This window comes from Falco rusticolus, chromosome 6 (assembly GCF_015220075.1).
Source record: "Falco rusticolus isolate bFalRus1 chromosome 6, bFalRus1.pri, whole genome shotgun sequence".
Taxonomy (NCBI): domain Eukaryota; kingdom Metazoa; phylum Chordata; class Aves; order Falconiformes; family Falconidae; genus Falco; species Falco rusticolus.
In genome coordinates this window covers 13,084,151-13,104,070 of record NC_051192.1, presented here as the reverse complement: position 1 = coordinate 13,104,070, position 19,920 = coordinate 13,084,151, and the positions used below count along the sequence as shown (strand labels likewise).

General features: G+C 41.0%; 1 protein-coding gene across 3 annotated transcripts in view; it reads right to left on the bottom strand.

The window, feature by feature from the left end:
• PTCHD4 (patched domain containing 4) overlaps window positions 1–19,920 on the bottom strand; it is a 92,738-nt gene that overhangs the window by 50,807 nt on the left and 22,011 nt on the right. For all 3 annotated transcript variants that reach the window (XM_037392281.1, XM_037392282.1, XM_037392280.1), the window contains exon 2: window positions 15,351–15,831. In XM_037392281.1, the coding sequence (XP_037248178.1) occupies window positions 15,351–15,831 (481 nt within the window). The remainder of the gene's footprint in view (window positions 1–15,350; window positions 15,832–19,920) is intronic.

Genomic DNA, 19,920 nt, shown 5'->3' with positions numbered 1-19,920 from the left:
CCATGAGAACGATAATAGCTTTCCAGTATTTTTCACACTTGTTGGATTTGTGTGAGTAAAAAGACATGCGGGCCTGGAAGAGTTTGCCAGATGAGTCACAGCTGCTCTGAAAAACCTAAAAGCTAGAAATGTTCTGGAACAAATGAAGAAAAAAGGAAAACCTTTGTGTATATCAAATGGGTCAATGGAGCTTGGACACTAGTCAAAATGTACTAATAAGGAAGTTTTTTGGAGGTGATTTTGGATTTTTGACGTGATGGTTGTAATGTGACAGTCTTACAAAATACTATTGTGTAATATGCAAAAATAACAGGGTGGATGTATTTATTATGAAGGTCTTGCAAAATAAAAGATATGTAACAGAGATATGAACATAAGATTATTCTGTAGGACTATTTGGTGAGTGAAGACATTTATATGAAGTTCCCTGAAGGTGGACATAGAATAGGAACAGTGGGATAAAGCTGAGAAGATGAAAGTTGATTGTCATGCAGACAGAAGGAAAAAAAATATGTTCTTCCATAACAGAAACTTCATAGGTTTTAAGACTAGGGAAAACTATTATAGGCACACGCCAAAACATTGTAACCTATCATTTCTGCATCAAAATCACAGTTTTTGAGGTATAGCTTGTAAGCAAAGAAATACAGTCCTAGTCTGAAAACTTTTAGTCATGCAGAAGCCATCAAGCCGTGAAAAATTGTCCCAGTGGTTAATTGCTTTCGGTGTAAAAGAATTCCATCTTCATTCTGGTATGTATGAAGTGGTTTTAACTTCAGCTTCCAGACACTGGATCTTGTTATGCCATCTCCACCTGCCCTATACAACTAACTGGCTGCTGTTGAAAACGACATGAACACTGTATTTCTCCCAATGAAGGACTCTGGTTTTGTAGTCTAGGAAGGGCTTAACAGTGCCACAGAGATACTGCGTACACAAGAGTCATCTACATTTTATCAGATGAATCCTACTCAAAATGCCAATTAACATCTTCCTAAAGTCATTCATCTAACCGATGTCAACTTCCTACTCTTTCTCTAACATGCATTTGCAATTTCATCCTCCGGTGTTAACACCAGCACACTGGGAATTCGTATTCAGTGCATTATCTCCTGTGATATCATTGTTTTTGCTTTCAGGGGATGCAGTTGCTCATCTTGCAAAAGTGAATACAATCCTTGTTTCTAGATGCATAATCTAGCACTTAACTGTGATGAAGCACATGTTGACAAAATAAGCCTGCTAGACGATGTGCTTGGGTGGAATTTTCATTATTTTTATCTGCCAAATCTCGCATTATCAGAGAATTTTACTACTGTTGATTTCTTTTTCACTCCAGAACATGGGGAAAGGTATTGGATAGTATAGAATATATTTTTTTTTGGCCTGATTATTTATGTCTTTCCAGCAAGAGGAGTGTGCATTTACAAATTAACATTTCATTATTACATTTAATATAAGCTACAGTGATTTAATGTAGTATGAATACAGGGATTAATCACAAAGTTGTGCAGGAGTAAATCAAATTACGATTGTCTGAGTATTCTACACCAACATGATTTCTTTTCTTGTGTAAACCTGAAATTAATTTGAAAAAAAACCAGGTTTATTGAATAAGACCTATTTTCTATGATGTCATGGAAATAATTATTGCAACATTTAAAAAGTCACTTTATTGGGTAATATTTACTGATTATTTTCCAGATAAATATTTGATCTAGGTAGAGTGTTAAAATGCCTGTTGCCATCATATTTAACATAAAGGTTTTAGAAGATCAAGTTATTGGAACTTTTATACTTAAATCTTTCATCTACTAAAATGTTATTTTCTTTCCTGCATGTTTACAATTTAAAAAGCGAAAGGAACTCCTGGATGTTCTCCTTTTTTCATTTCCTCAGACCTGAATTTTTTCTTCCCCTTTTTCTCTATTTCTCTTGAGGAAAAATAAAATGAGGTTTTAGAGTGGAAAATAAAGAACTTGAAAATTATGAAAACTAGAAACAGTTTTCACTTCTATTTCCCAGGAAATAAAAAGTTTCCTACATTTGGACTGATAACATAATTTTTAGACTATTTCTTTTTCAAATGAATGTATGAGAAATAACTGTCTAATTTTGCTGACTTTTGGTGAAACCTGAATTGAAAACTGGAAGGTACTTGAACGTATCCAGAGGAAGGCAATGAAGCTGGTGAAAGGGCTGGAAGGAGTGTCCTGTGAGGAGTGGCTGAGGACTCTGGGTTTATCTGGTTTGGAGAAAAGGAGAGAGGCGACCTCATTGCTCCCCACAGCTTCCCGAGGGGGGAAGTGGGGAGGGAGGTGCTGAGCTCTTCTCCCTGGGATCCATTGATAGGACTTGATGGAATGGTTCAAAGCTGCACCAGAAGAGATTTAGACTGGATATTAGGAAACAATTCTTTCCTGAGAGATTCATCCAACTCTGAAATAAATTTACCAGAGAGGTTGTCAAGGCCCCAAACCTGTCAGTGTTTGAGAGGGATCTGGAAAATGTCCTGAATAACATGATTTAATTTTTGGTCAGCCCTGATGTCAGACAGTAGGACTCAATCATTGTTGTAAGTCCCTTCCAACTGAAAATTTTCTCTATTCTGTTCTGTTCTGCTCTATCCTGTTCTGTTCAGTTCTGTACCGTTCCATTCCAATTCTCTGAGGACTCTTTGAAATACAAATCCCAAATTCCTGACAGAGTCACAGAACAATAGAGGGATACTTTTAATTGTTAATTGTCCCTCCTCAGCAATCTAGGTGAGTGGGTAAAGGTCAGGTAAGGCTCAGTAACTTCACACCAATCCAGATGCCAGCAAGGGTCAATCTGGATTTTCTGACTATGGAAGCTAACCAGGGGCTACAAAATCTAAGGTCTTTGAGGGACTTGAGCAATTTCCTTGTGATTAAGCTCCTTGATGCCTTTGGCTACCTAGACAGCGGCAACCAAGTTTTAACTTGGCTGTAACAATTTACTTCCAGCTACATTTCTAGATTACAGCGTCGGTTTACCTCTTCTTCTGTAAAATTCCTCTTCTTTTTAAGGAACTCCAAGAGAGAAATTGATATTTCTCTGTACATTGTTGGATACCAAAAGTTGTACATGAGCTGGGTGCCATGGCTTTGAGCAGATTTACCTTTCCCTAAACTGTAAAGTCTTCAAGGTAGTAGTTTTTCTCTCTGTGAACTTGATATTCCTATAAGTATTTGGGTTCAGCTTTTCAAAGAGTTTTCAGAGAATTTGTGTTCCAGGTGTCATTAAAAGGGAATCTAACATGGCCAAACCCATATAGCATGGCTTCATATGACAGATGATTAAATGGATAGGACCTGATCACCTTATGGAGGAGGCAATTATAAAATTATGAATGATAGGAGGAAGATCTCTAGGGAAGACACATTCACTCTCTCTTCCTACACAAGAACTAAGGTCATCAGTGGAACTAATGATAATTATGAGAATCTTAAAAAGGTTACTTTTTGCACAACATGGAGTTAAGCTGAACTTTTGGGTACTATGAGTTCACATGGCAAAAAAGCAAAATCCTGGAGGAGTTGCTAAGTGCAGAGACATTATCTGTGACTCCATGAACCAGAGGGATAGTCTAGGAATGGGGCACTTGACCTGTCCTGCTGTTCTTTCCAACGTATCTGTTACCAGGCATTAGCAGAGATAGGGTATTCAGTTAGATGATGCCTTGGCCTGATTTGCCAGAGACATTTTTAGATTCCTTGTCCTAATGATATGAGAAATTACTCTAAAATTTAGAACAGGTACCCAAATTTTAGATGGTTAAAGTTAGCTGAGATGACACTTGCCTACTGAGCTTCACATTTAAAATATCCTAAGACTAAGATTTTGCAGTCACAAGAAGTTGGATTCAATGACCTAAAAAATCCTTTTAATTTCACCCATTTCTCAATACACCAAGCTCAGTAGAGGGGTACTAGGCTAAGTTTATCATCATGAAGAATATCATCTTTGTTTTGTCATGTAAAGTTAAACCAGTCCTCTCTATGAGAAAACAGAAAGAGTTCCTAACAACTTCGTAATAGATTTGTTGATAAGGGACCTTCAATATGACCTGTGCACTCCATTTGCCTCTTCAAGTTATCAGTGGACCCAGTTACACACACTGTTAAGGGAAAAGTCATGGAAGAACCTGATTTATGGGTTAAAAAAAATCTGGTTTTCAACATTTCTGTGATGCCTTCACATTTCCTTATTAAAGTCAAGTCAAACCATCCCCTCTAAGAGTTAAAAACCTTGCAATGCATTCCAATAAAGACATTAAATGGGACATTTGTGTCACTGACTAATGAAACTAAGGATACTTATATTTTCAAGTAACCATTGAATAAACTCCAAGGAAAATGTATCAATAGCTAAAATAAAAAGTTTTGTAAGGAATGCATTGTTTGCTGTGTGTTTTGCAATACAGTGTCAGGTCCCACGGAAGCAGCATGCAAATGTGACAGGGTCGGGTAGAAGAGGTCACGAAAGACAAGGAAAGGTCTCCTGGACCACTGACAATATTCTTGCAATCTAAAAGCTGACAAAGCATCTTTTCCAATTTGTGAGCAAAGCTCCTGAGTGGATGAGGTTTGATGATTTCATTGCTCTGAAAACTGAACCATGACTCTTTACTACATACACAGTTTTTTTACTTTTATGCTGTACATAAGGAAAATGGATTGTTTTTTCCTTGTTTTGTCCAGTGTTCTATGTTTATGTATGCATTTGGGTTTGTTTGTCTGTCCTTGACCACCAATTGCGATTGCACATCCTGGCCAGTTTCAAGAATTGCGGCAGAGCAGAAGAATTCAATCATAATAAATTTCTTTTTTTTTAAATAGTCCCTAAAGAGATTCTATTACTTTCCCCTCAGGGAAAGAATAAGTGTATTAAAGGTCAAAATCCACGTAAGAGAGATCTTTTGAGACTTGCTTCATTAACTGTGTTGTTCAGAGCCTGAGTTCAAATAACCTAAGAAAGAGGTAGAACATCTGTATCTATGATTAGTAAAGCCTTCTCTCCCTCAACACCCTACCAAGGTTATTAATTTAAAAGCAGGCTAACCGCATGATAAAGTTCTTACCGTTTCTTAGCTCTGACAGGAGAGATGTTGAAGGCCCACATAAGGGATTACAAAAGGTGCTGAGCTGTGCTTTGGCAGAGAGCTGAAGTCTAGGTGAGTCCAGCAGCTCTCACTCCTTAAAGTAATGCCTTGAATTTGACTGGAAGTGTGATGGGAGAGGTATTTACACTTTTTTTTTTTTTTTTTTTTTCTTTTGCCTATTATATTCAGCTCTTGTACAGCCCCTACACTGCACTTTCTGGTAATGCTTTCAGTAGTGTAGCTAGCATCTCTCCTGTAGGGTCCTCTTCTCTTTCAGCTGCTCCCATGAGAAGACTGTGCATTAGAAGGGTTTTGATTTAGCTCTTTGCACAGTTTCTTTTTGCTGTGGTATCTACTGGCAGACAAAAGCACAAACAGGCTTTTATTGCCAGGGCTCCCAGTCTAGTTTCAGAAGGTTTAAATTGCTGTAATGAAAACTGCATGCTAAACTGGTTTGAGTTACTGTAGAAGGACAACAGGTTTTGTTGCTCTGCACTCACCATGCAGAACACCTCTTTGCCTTCGGCTTCTGCAGCTCTGTATCCTCTGTGGAGGATAATAGTTTCTCAACAGTAACAGTAAAAATATCAACTAGAAACTTAACGAAACCCAGAAATTTTCAGCCACTAGGGTCTCACCGGGTGTGCAGTAATCTGCCTTTTGGTCCTCTTTATAAAGCAATGCAAGTGCTCCCTCTAGTAGATCATACCTGCAGTTTCTGAATTTAGGTAAGTTTGTAAAATGATATAGTATTGATTGGTTTCGTGGCTATGCTAGCAAAATAGTTTTCTTTATGTTCAGGGTATCAACAGCAATGGGGTTCGTACCGCCAGGGAGAGCTACTGTGTAAAAGTTCTGTGGCAAATTTGCATTTGAATGTGGGTTGGGATGTATGGGTTGGGCAGGCGTGTGTCACATCAGGCTGTAAAGAAACAGTTTTCTTCCTTGGGCTTTAAGAATATAGAGTATGAGCAAAAAGTTTTCTGCTGCTGAAATACCATAGATTACTGCAAGAAAATGCAATGACAACATGCCAAGACGCAGCTACATGTTCTCGGGGAATACAGAATGATTTTAGAAGCTGCTGAGCCACATAACGTGGCCAGTGCATCCACCAGTGAAACAACCACGTCTGGGTAAAAACCAGCATCTGTTTAACAGAGCACCACCTGCTCAGTGCTCTGAGCCACCAGTGCTCGCCAGTGCTGTATCTAACCTGCATAGCAGGGGGAATTTGAAAAAGATAGAAATGCAATTATCCACGCTGAAATTCAGCCAAGACAGTGAGGACAGTATAGCCACTGTTGCTCTAAAGGGTACAAGAGTGGTAAAGATACAAAGGGTATCTCCTGCTCCTCGTACAGGTAGAATATGATCATAGAACAGGAGATTCATAAGGGTTTTGCTTTACGGCTGCATCTAAAGGACAAAACCAGAAAAAAAGAGCATCTTTAATGATCCAAAGCTGCAAGGGCCTGAGGTTTCCATTTCATTCAGTTGGTGGTACCACTTGCCGCCCTGTGCCTACATCTATTGCTGCTGCAGCTCTCGCTACTGCTCTGAGCAACCAAAATAATATGTCCTGCTTCTTCTTGTGGTCATACAGGTGTGGATGAAACATGACCTGCTCTGCTATGTCCAGCATGGCAAGTCACAGCTGTAATACCCAAGTATACCTTTGTCCGAAGGCCAGTGACACAGGTGTATCTCAAGGACATGGAAGATACTTCTGGAATAACACAGGCTGCCACTACTATTTGCTACCCATGGAGAGATAAGCCCTGAGCCCGTGTGGCTTCAGCATGCTGCACGTTATTGCAGGCAGTTATCCCACCAGAGAGAAGTCCCTTCGTGGGAAAGAAATGAAGTGAAAAAAGAGGATTGAAAATGGAAGGATCAAACTGAATTATTAAAACCTCAACTGGCTAGCAGATGCACAAAGGATGTGCAAATGATACAATATCAAGTATGGTCTTTTTAGTTGGTTTTGTATTTGCAATAGGCTCTTTAAGACTTTAATTCTATTCAAAATTTGTTATATTGCAGATGAATATATCAGATAAATATTGATTTAGAACATTTGGCAAATGGTCTACTGAGTTCTGTATTCTTTCCCTAACTCTTCAGGGGAAAATTATCAGACTGAAAGAAGGCTGCTACGGGAGAAATTCTTCACAAGTGAAATTTCTTTGTACTCATTTTTGAACTGGGCTTTTGAACATGGTCATTAATTTTTATACTTCTTCCCTACTATTATGTTTTAGTGTTGCAATGTTATTCAAAATAATGAAGATGTTTTAGCTAGCTGTGTGAAAATCCAACCCTTTCTGAGTCAGGCTGAATTTTGAGCCACAACCATATCTTGCAACAGTGAGTTCCAGGGGCTGTTTGCACACAAAATGTATTATAGGAGAAAGTAAATGCATTTGCTGCCTTTCATTTTTGCCTAAAAAACAGAGGCACAAGTTTGGATTTCCCTAGAGAGGAACACAGTCTATAAGGTGAGCAGACAGCATGCTTGACAGAGCATTGGATCATTTGCTCTGTGCTTCCCCAGCTAGCAGAGCCCACCTTTCCTGCCCAGCAGGAAATAAAGGACAATGCAAGATTGCATTTTCCCACCACATGCCAAAAACATCTTCAGCCTATTCCACATCCGTTTTTTCCTGCAGATCCACAGTGCTCCAGCAGAGACCAGAAGCCACCATCAATCTTCCCGTACAGATGAAGCTCACAGGAACGTGTGAACTACAGTAAAATATCTGGGGAAAAAAGATCTGGTAGGAAATTATATCCAAGCTGAATTAAGCACAACCCTACATAGGAAATATCCTAAAAGTATTTGGAAATACATAGATACTGTGAAAAATTACACTCCACAGGCAGGCCAGGCAGACTCTGAAGTTATAGGCATAACCTGCAGCAGCAAAAATATTAAGAAATACCTTTATAAATGTATGGCTGTTTAAACACTGGAACAAGCTGTCGAGGCAGGTTATGGAATTGCTAGCAATGGTGCTGTTCAAGGCTGGATTTGTCACTGCCCTATTAGGGATGATGTACGTGGAGCTAAATCATTTCTACCATGATGCAGCTCCTTTCCAGCCCAAATAAGCCAAATGTAAATGTGATGTGTATCAAAACATACTAAATACGAAGAATGAAACTCCTGCTAAATGAGATCAACACGCAGAAAAGGAGCATCCAATAAAGAACCTTCAATAACTCAGTCATAGGAATGAGCACTGCCATGAAAGAGCAGAAAAATGAAAGGAAGAGGTGTTCAGACAAATGAGTGAGGCATCAGAAAAGGAAACGTCTGTTACTATCTGTGAAGAATTTGTATATTAAGGATACTAAACATACATTTTTAAGTGCAAAAGAAACCATTCCTTTCAGCCTTAGACTTCTTAGCTCAAAACATACTCTCTTCTCTTATCAAACCACTTTTTTCAAAGGATTGTAGAAATGCTTGCAGCAAGTTAGAAGCAGCTCAAATGACAGCTACCAGTCTGTAAGCTGCAGCTGGAGAGCTGAGGAAGCTGTTTTAATAATAATAATAACAATAACAACAACAATAAAAGACAACTGTATTTCAAAACTTCACTTTGGATAAATGAGTTAATAGAGTTCCTGCTAGAGTCAGAAGGAGGAACAGGTTAGCTGACTGTTCTCAAGCTACAAACCCAGCCAGTGCCTTTTGCATTTGCTCTGTCATTATGGAGGATCTGGTAGTGATGGTCTGTGCTTGGGCAATGGTCCAAGGATGAATGCTTCAGCCTGAGCTGAACCTCAGAATCACTGACTGAGTGGCAGACCTGCAGACCCACCTCCTGGGGTGGAGCAACTGCCCCAAGGGATTGGCACTGATAAGAGACCTTCTGGTAACTCTCTATGGGAAAAAAAGTGCTAGAATTCAATCTGTAAGGGATTCAGGTCTGTTTATGCATATATGCTGTGTATATGCATACATACATATATAAAACTTGGAGCGTATATATATAACCATAGGTGTTGAAAGTCTAAGGAGTCACCTTAAATTTGTCAGAGATGGATAGAACCTTGCAGAGATTAATGCAGCTCATCCCAAATATGTGCTAAATGATGGTCCAAATTACTTTGGAGTTGTGTATTTCTCTCTATTAGCTGCAAAGGAAATTCAGATTGTGTGACTTAAGGGAGGAACACTCAGGACATCTGAAATTAGGTGCTACAAACCCTGTTAGGACCGAGACTGCTGTGTTTCTTCATGCATCCTTTTCTGCTGGACACGAGAAGGCCCAAAGGACCCAGGCAGAGATACCTGCATCTCACCTGTGTTTGAGAAGGGCAGCCCTAGTCCTGTTGTCTCTACCTAAGCATGACAGCTCCAGGACACAGTTGTAAGTGTAGCAAACCATCCCAGAAAGGCTTTGGTCTTCTACTCAAAATTCAGGAAAGACTGTTTTGGGGAAGTTAACCTTTCCTATAGAAATGAAAAAAACAACTCTCTGCAACTGGGAATAGACTTGTTAGAGAGTATACCAGGTTATGGGGAAATCAACCTTACAAATATGGAGAACGCCTAGGCCCATTCATATGAATTATTTATGTTGTGTGCCCGTCGAAATAGGTCACTTTAAACATTTTTATATATTTCCATTTTTTTCTTCTGCTGTCTTGTGGATTTTTTTTTTCGTTTGGGGTTTTTTGGGGGGTTATTTGTTGATGGGGGTTTTTTTGTTTGGTTTTTTTTTGCTATTCCCACTGTAAAAGTCAAGAATGGCCACCATCTAATTAAGGCAAAGATACTTCTAAGTCCTTAGTGATCTGCTGAGTTAGTGAGGACATGAACTGCCATAACATCTAAAATGACAGATTTGCTCTATGTTTAAGGCATGGAGTGGTGGAATTTTATGTCGGCAGGTCTCTTTACTCTAAAGGGTCGTTCTCCTGCTTCTCGTACAGATAGGGTATGATCATAGAACTTGAGATTCATATGGGATTTGCTTTATGGCTGCATCAAAAGTCCAAAACCAAAGCCAGAGTCACTGCAGAAATATTTCTAAGTTGCAGCTGTAATCAGAAAGTCTAATGCTTGAAGCAAAGATTAGAAATGCTGTGATACTTCATGTACAGGTGAACTAGTGATAGCATGCACTTTAGTGCTCACATTTGCCTTCTGAGGTTTAAAAAAACCCGAACTTCCTCATCTGCACTAGGACTTTTTTCTGTAATTTCCCACAGCTCTACCACTAATGGTAATACTGTGACATCTCAAATTTGCTTAAAGGTGATCACCAGCCATTAGTTTAACAACTGCCATCCGAAGGAGGTTAGATGGCTTCTGTCTGAAATGCTAATAACTGCCTGGAGTCCTGTCTGCTTTTGCCTTGCTTCCTCCTTCCATTTGAATAACTCGGGGGAAGGGATAATGGGAATTTTAACAGAAAAGCCTGCACTGTTACAAACTCTGCCATCCATCTTGCAGTCTTACATCAGGCACGGGGTTACTGCTGGAAACAGGTAGCCTATTGCTTCCTAACATTTTTGTATCTTTTAACCAGACCACTACTAGCAGTATAGTTATTAGTCCTAGTAGTAATGATATTGCAATGTGTTGTAGGGCATCCGTTGAGCTGAGCGTTCTTTAAAGACTCAATGACAAATAATTGTTCCCATGAAGATTTTGGGGTCTCCATGGTCTGGACTTAAAAAGGGCAGGAAATATCTCTTATGTCTACTGCGAATCCAGCCTTCTAAGAAACACATACACTTTATGATACAAAAAGCATGATTAGACTCTAATTACACTGTAGTTACATTTTTAACATAAGATTTTCACTAATCTGTATAATGAGGTACTTCATGGACTGGCAAAAAATAATTACAGTGTAAAATGACATAACTAATATACCTGTATTTAAAAATATAGAGTCAGATCCTCAGCTGAGTTAAATCATAATCTCTCAGATGACATCAGTGTGGTTTCTGTGCATTAAAAAGCAAATCATGGGAGCAATAATATCTCAATTATGTAGTTAACCTTCTGGTTGTATTAATTAGTGATGATTAGGCATGGGAAACTGTAATTATGTCACGTACATAACATCCCTTTGAAATTGCATCGTGAATCTAAACACAAAAGGCAGGTGTGAACATCTACCCGTATCCATTTCTGATGTCTAGAACAAATCTGAAACTCAATTATTGGACCCTCTAGCCCCTATCTGAAACTCATCTGGTGGTGACAGCTCTGATGTTGTCAAACGTGCAGAAGAAATTGCAGTTTGCATTTGTCTCAGAAGAGTCATGCAAGGTAGAAGGTAGAACTGTCCCACAGCCTGATTTCACACAGTGGTTACTAAAAACTGACTTAAAAAAAAAAAAAAAAAAAGACAAACAAAACACCTAGGTCCAGTCCAGTCCCTAAAGGAGGAAGCCCTGAAACTAAGAAGCACCTTTTCTCTAACTCACCACATTTGGCCATTTGTCTGGGGTATGAACAGCTAAAAATCAGCACCTCTTGCTCCTGTTTGCAGGAGCTTCTGGCAGCCAGAGCGTTATTTGCACAGGACCTTTCTGAAGAGTTGCTCCTCACTGAATCCAAAAACACAGTGGTAGACGCTGTACTGGGGAAACTGAAATTCCTGAGGCAGAGGAAGACTGTGGTATCATGAAGAGGGAGTCAGAGCAAGCAGAATTTTTCACCACTGCCCTCATCCCTGCCTTAAGACTGAAGCTTTTCACCTTCAAGGATAAAGAAGAGAAAAGCCAATCTGAGCTAGTACTCTTCCCCCAGTATATCAGAGATGCTTTATTCCAGCAGAGTGTTCCCTCACAGCAGGACTACAGTAAATAATTAATGTCTAGGTCATTCAGTCCAAATTTAGAAAAAATATAAAACATTTCACTTTTAGATAGTCTTTTATCACCTACTGAAACCCCCAGAAGCTCTGCACTGCAAGAGGAGTGATAGACCTAAACATTCATTCAAGTCTGGGGTTACTCCTTTCATCCAGACAGCAGCATCCTGCCATCTCTGCAGGAAAAAGGACAAACTGCAGAAGAACATCACAGAATTTCCATTAAAATTAATCCTTTGAAAAGTGAATGTCAGAAGACACTGTATATTTTGACCAGACAAATATACTTTAAATGGACAGTTTGCAAATGTCAGGTTGAAGTGTTCCAAAGTTAGAAGCTGCTGGAATTAAGGTTGCCTGTGCATTCTGCGTAGTATTGCACTTGCAGGCACCTTCTGGCTGTTATTGGCTATTTTTTGCTTTTTTTTTTTTAGTCTAAATAACTTGACTTTAGAAGGCTGAATTGCAAATCTGGCATTTGTAATTCTGGGAAACCCCATCTTGCACACTTTTTCATCTATATTTGCTTAATTATTGTTTGATATATTATTTGCTTTCTGCTGTGCTAGCAGCATGGGACACTGGCACAACATGGGCCAGAGTTATGGACTGACCCACAGGACGGTCTTGGGATTTTCAATGGATCTACTCTAAGGTGTCAGATCTGTTGGCCGTAAATCAGGTTTAACAGAAAACGCTGTGCTGTGCACAGCCCGGGTCTGTAAGGCCCTAAGTATATCACGGGCAGAGCAAGGTCTTGTTAGCTGGCATGGTAATTGCAGGGACTAAAGGCACGTGGCACTTTGCAGGATGGCTTTGGCAAGACACACACCCTGGCTTTTAGTTCTCCCAACTGTAAAACTCTTGCCTAATGTTGAGCAGCAGCACTTCCCAGGCACTGCAAGCTGTTCCCTGATGGTATATCCAATTTGATCTGAGATCCTTGACTGAAATTTCTGTGGAAGGGTTACTTAAATGTTTTCTTTTTCAACTTGAAGTTCATTCAGTATAGTGTTATAGAAGCAATCCTTGCAAATATCTCACTTTAATAGAGGTTTTGTGGTGTTTTGTTTTGGTTTTTTTGTTTTTGTTTTTTTTTTTCTTTTCTTTTGCTCTTGGAAGTGGCTGTGACAAGAATGACAGCACAAAACACAACAGAAAGTTAGAAACATCACTTTCCTGAGACAGCACACAAAGTCCTGGCTTACCACCATCCTGACGGGAAACCGAGCCTCTCTGCCTTCAGACTCCCACCCCTGTCTCACCCTGGGGCTGCAGGGATTGTATAAACTGAGCGCAGTGTTACTGCCATTTGGACTGATGCTCCTGGCCCGTATGGATGCTGGTGCTTTTTGAGGTCAGCCCAAAGATGAGCTTCACCTACAGGCACTGTCTAGGGCTCCTCGACAGGTCTCAAATTTGCCACTCCCAAGCAAAGAGTATGGGCTACCAATGCCTACAACCATCTAAAAAGAGACACTAGCAGAGGAATAAACAATTGAGGGAAGGTGCTTTCATCATGTCAGTATTTTTTGTGCTTTTTTCTCAACTTGCTGCACAAGCAAGGCAGTGCTGTTTGCCCCTACCCTTTGATACACACCTCCTGACACCCAAGAAAAAGGTTGCCGCGATCTGATAACACACAGGAGCCTCCTTTTCCCCGCTGTCATCCTTTCCTCCGTTCAGCCCCACAGATCTCTTTTTTTCCTAAGCCCGCACACTTTGCTCAGGTTGGGATCCATCCCTGTCACAACCCAGCATGTCCTCTGCTCCTCCTGCTGGCATTCTTCCCCCTCTCAGCACTTTCTTTCCATCAAGTCCTCTTACACTGCAAAGCCTGCAGAGCATCTGAAGAGTTGGCATGGGACAGACTGCGACAGGGGCCATTGCCACAATTTCACAGCGCAGGTGACAGAACTAGAGGCTTCGGCACGGCTTTGTTTACCGGCATGAAAGAGGCTGAACCAATCATGGAATTCCCTGGGGTCTTTTACCTCACTCTCCCCTTTCCCTTCTGGAGTCTTGACCATCTACCCCATGCCACTCCTTCCCACCTTAGCCAGCTGCTCCAGAGGTGCAGGACTGACGAGGCTACGGCTCAGCCCCCTTGGTTAGTGACACGAACACATTATCAGGGGACAGACACCACAGGAGGCAGGGAGCTGGGGGTGTGTGCATATACCTACAGGAATTTTCTTAAGGGGAAGAGCAAGAAAATGTCATTTCTTAAGAAGCTGAGGTTTTTAAGAAAAATACAAGACCCTTCTCCAAACCTTGACTCTAGCTCATGGCTTTGCATATTTAGGTATCTCTCACTGTAGCACAGGACTTGAGTTTGAGCACTAGAAGCATGAATGAGATTTAAGAAATTAACCATAAAAATGCAGAGTTCTGTCCACAGATAAGTTTTTCTGCCATCAAAAAAACAGGGGTTTGGGTTTGGCCCGCCACTGCTGAGATTTTGCATCGAGGCATTGCTGGGGTTCAGACTCACAATATGGTGAAACTCTGACAAACTGGGATGTGATTGCACCCAGCAGCGCTGCCTCAGCAAGCCGTTTTAGGCGTGCTTCCCTCTTTCTTTCCAACGTACCTTCCCAGCAAACTCATGAACCACACAAGAGGCACTAAAAAGTGTTTGGAACAGAAATGGGAACAGAAGGAATGAAAGCAATTCTGCTAAAAGAGCTGGATTTTGTGTTTGTTCTTATTCTGCACCTTCCCCTGCCTGGGTGTGACACAAAGGAAATCTCTGCAGCTGATCTGGGACTCCGCAAACCGAGGGATTATGCGCTACAGATACTGACAGGCCCCTTTGCTTACAGCCTGGCAAACACCACAACAGTAATCTCCTCTCTGAGATAAGGACCATCAATCTTACTCTTACACCAAGCTGCTCCCCTCTGCCCCTCACACAGAGCTGGAGGAGAAGCCCTCGCCGGGAAGGATGCTAAAATCTTTCCTTCCCCAGTGCCCTCCTGTTTTAACGTACTCTTTCCGCTGGCCTCCCATCAAAGTCGGGTCAACACATATCCATTTTCTGTGCTGAGCTGACTAGTTTTCAATAACAATTTCTCCTTCATTTCGTAACAGAGATCAATAAAACTGCCCCTCTCTCACTCTGGCTGAGATTCCAGCAGCATCATTTGCTCTTTATTGTTGCTACTGCTTTGGGTTTTTTCCTTTTCCTTTTTTTTTTTTCCTTTTTTTTCTTTTTTTTTCTTTTTTTTTATGGCAAGGCACAGATCAATTTAACAAGATGAAAATGACTTAGACTTACTTTCACTCAAGGTAAAATCTGCACTTTTATAACCAGGATATAATTCACAATCCTGTCATTAAACTCTGTTAATCCTATTATTATGAAGATAAATAATTACCCATAGCGAAGAAAGGGATTCCCAACAGAGTAGAATTATATTTTCCATCAGTAATGAAAAATATCCCTGCCGCAGTGACACTGGAAATACAGATAGTGAGTACTCCCAAGAGTCCCAGGAAAGGTTTGCTACGAAGGCAGTCCTTCATGGAGCTCGAGAGGGTAGCAGTCAGGAGAATCAGCATCAGGCTCACCAAAATCTTGCCCCTGGCCAAGAGACTGGTCTGGTGGAAGTCCTTCCAGAGGCTGAAGGATGCCAATGAGTAGAGCTGTAGATCTTGGTGATCCAGCTGCATCTTGTGCATCAGTTTACAGAATTCGCTCTCCCATTTCTCCCCAATGAGGTCCTGGGTGACAGAGCCATACGTTTGGAGGTAGTAAGTGATTTGGATGGCTCTGGCTGACTTGACTCTCTGGTCCTTGCTGTTTGGCACTTCCATGACCCCTCCGAGCTGGTGGCCAATAAAACTGCTCCTGCCATCCTGAGAGAGAAAGTAAAAAAAGACGAGCATGCGGTTATGTTGTGTAAGAGGTGATACAGTGCTATCGTTCAACTCCACCTTCCTCTCACAAGGCATGCCGAGCTCCACTCAAAGGCCACTGCAGTCAACGGGAGTAGTGCCATTCACTTCGGTGGGCTTTGGGATGCATCCCTGTTGCCTGCCACAACTCTACTGCTTACTCATTAGAGACTCATTTGCAATGCTGTGTTGCAGCTCAGGGACTGCTTAGATACTCATTGTGGTCCCAGATGTTCGGGGACCGAAGTGTAGCATGCAGGCTCCTCACCCCACGGCAGGGGTCGCTTCCCTGCCTTCTAACTGTGACAAATCTCCAGCTACTGAATTACGAGCTGTTTGAGATTAGGATCAATTTCTGGAAGAATTGTGATTTTCCTGACACTTTGGAAATGTTTTTAAAGAAGTTGGAAAATGTACAGAAAATGAGGCCTGGTTCCTCAGTATACAGATGTCAACGTAGACGATCCACCAAGTTTAATAGCTGCTCTGGCTCTAGAAAAATATAATTGAAATTGGACTTTTTGATTTGTTTATTTGAGATTTCATTAATTTATATCAGTGGCACAGAGAAAAGAACCTACCTTACACCTCAGGATTTGTTTTTTATATTTCAAGAACATAGACCTTTCTCTGGTCTCACTTATTTTTTTGGTATGGGCTAGGACATACAAAACTCCATGACAATTAGTAAAGGACACATCAGGTGCATTCAGGATCAGCCCGTGTCTGTTTACAAGACCAGAGCATTTTTTTGGGGGTAGGGTTATCTGGTCTCATTTAGATGGTGGAGGGTTTTTTTTGGTTTTGTTGGGTTGGGGGTTTTTTTGTTTTGTTGTTGTTGTTGTTGTTTAAGAAAGATTTTGAAAGAAAGGTCCTGTAAGGAAGGTCCTTGCTTTTAAGCCACTGGTTATTCTAGTTCTCTAGAATAACTTTGATGTGCCCCTTTCAAGACAGGGGAAGCTTGTGTGGATTTAGAAGATCAAACCCAGTTGCAAACTGAGGAAGAAGACTCAGTAGATTGGATAAAAATGTCCTAGCACAAGTAATCTCTTTGATCAAAAAACTCTAAACCTGGGGATTAAATGTCTGTTGCACACCAAATAACATTTTACTTTGCCCCGTCCCGTAAATTAGGTTATAAGTTTTTAGATTTCTTTCCTCTTCTATTTAATAAAAACAGAACATTCTCAACCAGTTAATGTATAAAACATGTTGCAGCAGTGAGTTCACATGAAATAATGCATCCGCTGTGGGAATGAGCTGACTTATAGCCTGAATTTGGGAGATGCTCTGCCCTACACACCCTTGGAAGCAGTCATCTGTGAAAGGCCAGAAGAGGGGGGACACTTTTAACATCTATTACATCCAACATTAACCATTTCTAGAAACACTTGTGCTGCACACAGGTTGTTATCTGAAATTGTCAGATCTGTTCATCGTAATGATCCCATCCTAAGGAAAAATCAATGAAGCAAGGTACCAGGCTTTACAAAACATAGATGTCTTCTGGCATGTCTGCTCATAGAATAAATAAATACCAGAAATTGAGCAACAGCACTGAAAATGTTTTTTTATACTCACCTTGCTTGTCTCCGGTATGCAAAGGGGGTAATCCCCCCACAGAAATTTCTGCCCATGGCCCGCTTTCAGGGGAGGAGCTCACGCTGTTTTCAGCGTTTGCCTGCCACAGTCCAGGGAACGTGACAAAGTGCTTTTCAGAAGTTCATTTTTTCCCTATTCCCAGTTGTTATTTCCCACAGAAATAACGACTTCTGGCAAGGTATCCTGGCACAAGCTGACATGAAAGGTGATTTGCAGTCTAATGCCAGCTTCTCAAATCACCTGAAGCCTCATTGCAAATGTCATAGAAGCAGAGACAGCAAGCGCAGAGGGGCAGCTGGTGCCGTCTGGCTCCAAAAAATCCTTGTCTTTGGCATTTCATGTTAGAATCCTGTTTAGAGTTATTATTCCAATTTATTTTTTTTTTCTTTCCGAGGAGGGGGTCACAGCTAACACACACAAAAGGTACGTTACCAATCTGGTAATTAAGGTTGAGCAATGCAGTCCCTGCTCACATCAGGTGCAACTTCTTGGTAAAAATCCCCTTTGGCACTGCTTTGAAATTTTAGGGAGAAATGTCCTATCTCCTCAGTATATATGTAGTGTTGACATTCAAACATTTTCAGCCACTGCAGGATACTTTAGCAGCACAGCTCCAGACCCAGACAATGGACTGTAATTCAGGTTTCATTGATTCACTATGCAGCACACAAGGCAAGGTTACGGGAAACTTTGTGATGACCATCTGCCTTCCTCTTGGAAAGGTGCACCGAACGATGGCAGCATTTCAAAAGAGGCAACAGATCAGGCACAAATAAATCATGTTCTGCCATATCTCCCATGAAACCGAAGATAACGGCTATTTGTTACACTGATGTACAATAGGGCACCCAGCTCATATGTCAGCAAAATAGCGAGCTTTCAGATGGCATCGAGGAAATCAAAGATGCTGAATTGCTTTGAGGTCATTTTGTCCATCCCTTTCCTTCCAAAGGCAGATTGCTTCCTATCTGCCCAAGGTTTTGCCTCGACTGCTTTTATAGCACGCAAACACAAACCTGCCACCACAGCATTTGGGGAAATGGGGCGTTTTTCTAATACAGCTCGTACTTTTTGCCAAACACTCTAGAGAGATAATGGCCCTGTTGTGCTAGGCAGGGCTGTCACAGCAATGCTTACAATCTCAGCAAGATAGACAGAAGAAAGACGGGGAAAAAGAGTGCCTTTCACCTCCTTTTTGCAGGTGGAGGCTGATGTGTGGGAAAATGAAGATCGAGTGCTGCCAACATGACTTTCAGCATCTCCCAGAGGCCCCCAAGCCAGGGACCTAACTACCTCTGGATGTCTCATGGGTGCTTCAGGGAGTTATTTGCCTTCCCATGTTCTCTGTTGTCATCCAGGACCACCTTGGTGAAAGAAGATGTGAACAGCTAAACTCCTGGGCTAAGCCTAAGCTTTGGGAAACAAAATGAAGCCACAATGACTTGCACAAATAAGGCCTAAAGACCAGGCAGATTTTGAACAAGATCTCTCATTCTGCCTAGTTCTTCAATGAAAAAAAGCACTTTCTGCTATTAATTAGCACATCCTTCCTGGTATACACCTACATGATGTCATTTTTAATTTCACAACAATGGTTTCATGCTTCAGACTACACATCCCTTTACAGATTTACCTACATATGTCACCACTCTTTGACCTTATACACAGATAAACAAACCAGGAAAATCGAGTAATAACAATAGTTATTGGTTGTACACCCACGTGTAACCACAGGATCTACAACATAAGATGATAACTGTCTTTAGCAAGGTCACTAGCATGGCTGGAGCCTGAACTTCAGATTCCCAGGCTGTGTCTATGTGCTTTTCTCTTTTCTTTTTTTTTTAAATGTCTAATGAAAACTTCACAGTGTCTGTTCTCCCAGAGGACAAAAAGGGTCGTGGCCCATCCCGATGGCAGCTAATTCTCTCCAGATCTGAGCATCTTTAAAAGTGGTGTGAAATATAGACTGCTGGCTGGGGCCTGTGATATTTGATCTTAAACACGGGCCAAAGCAAAAATCTTTGATTTGATGGATATTATTAAATTGTTTTTTGTGTACTCCCCTCTCTTTTCTAGATGCCTTAAAGTCATTTGATAGATTTAGAGTTTGAAAGGGAGAAGGATGAGAACTAAGGGTTCTCAGAGGAGTGAGAGATGACAGATGTGGGCAGCGTTATTCTTCTTTTCCTCCAGCATGATGGACTTTGCTGCCTGTGCTTATGCAAACCTGGCCTTGCATGTGATTGAAAACCCAAACTCCTTGTCCATTCAGCAGTAAAAATCACTAATGGTGAATGGATGGGTGCAGAATAAACCCCTCCCATATTTCAGGCTAGCAGCTTGTCAGTGAAGGATGCTGGGACCATTAATATCTTAAAAAGACGTGTAAATGTCATGGGGATGTTTGGCTTGCTCCAGAGCTGAGTGCGGGATCTCTCAGGTTAA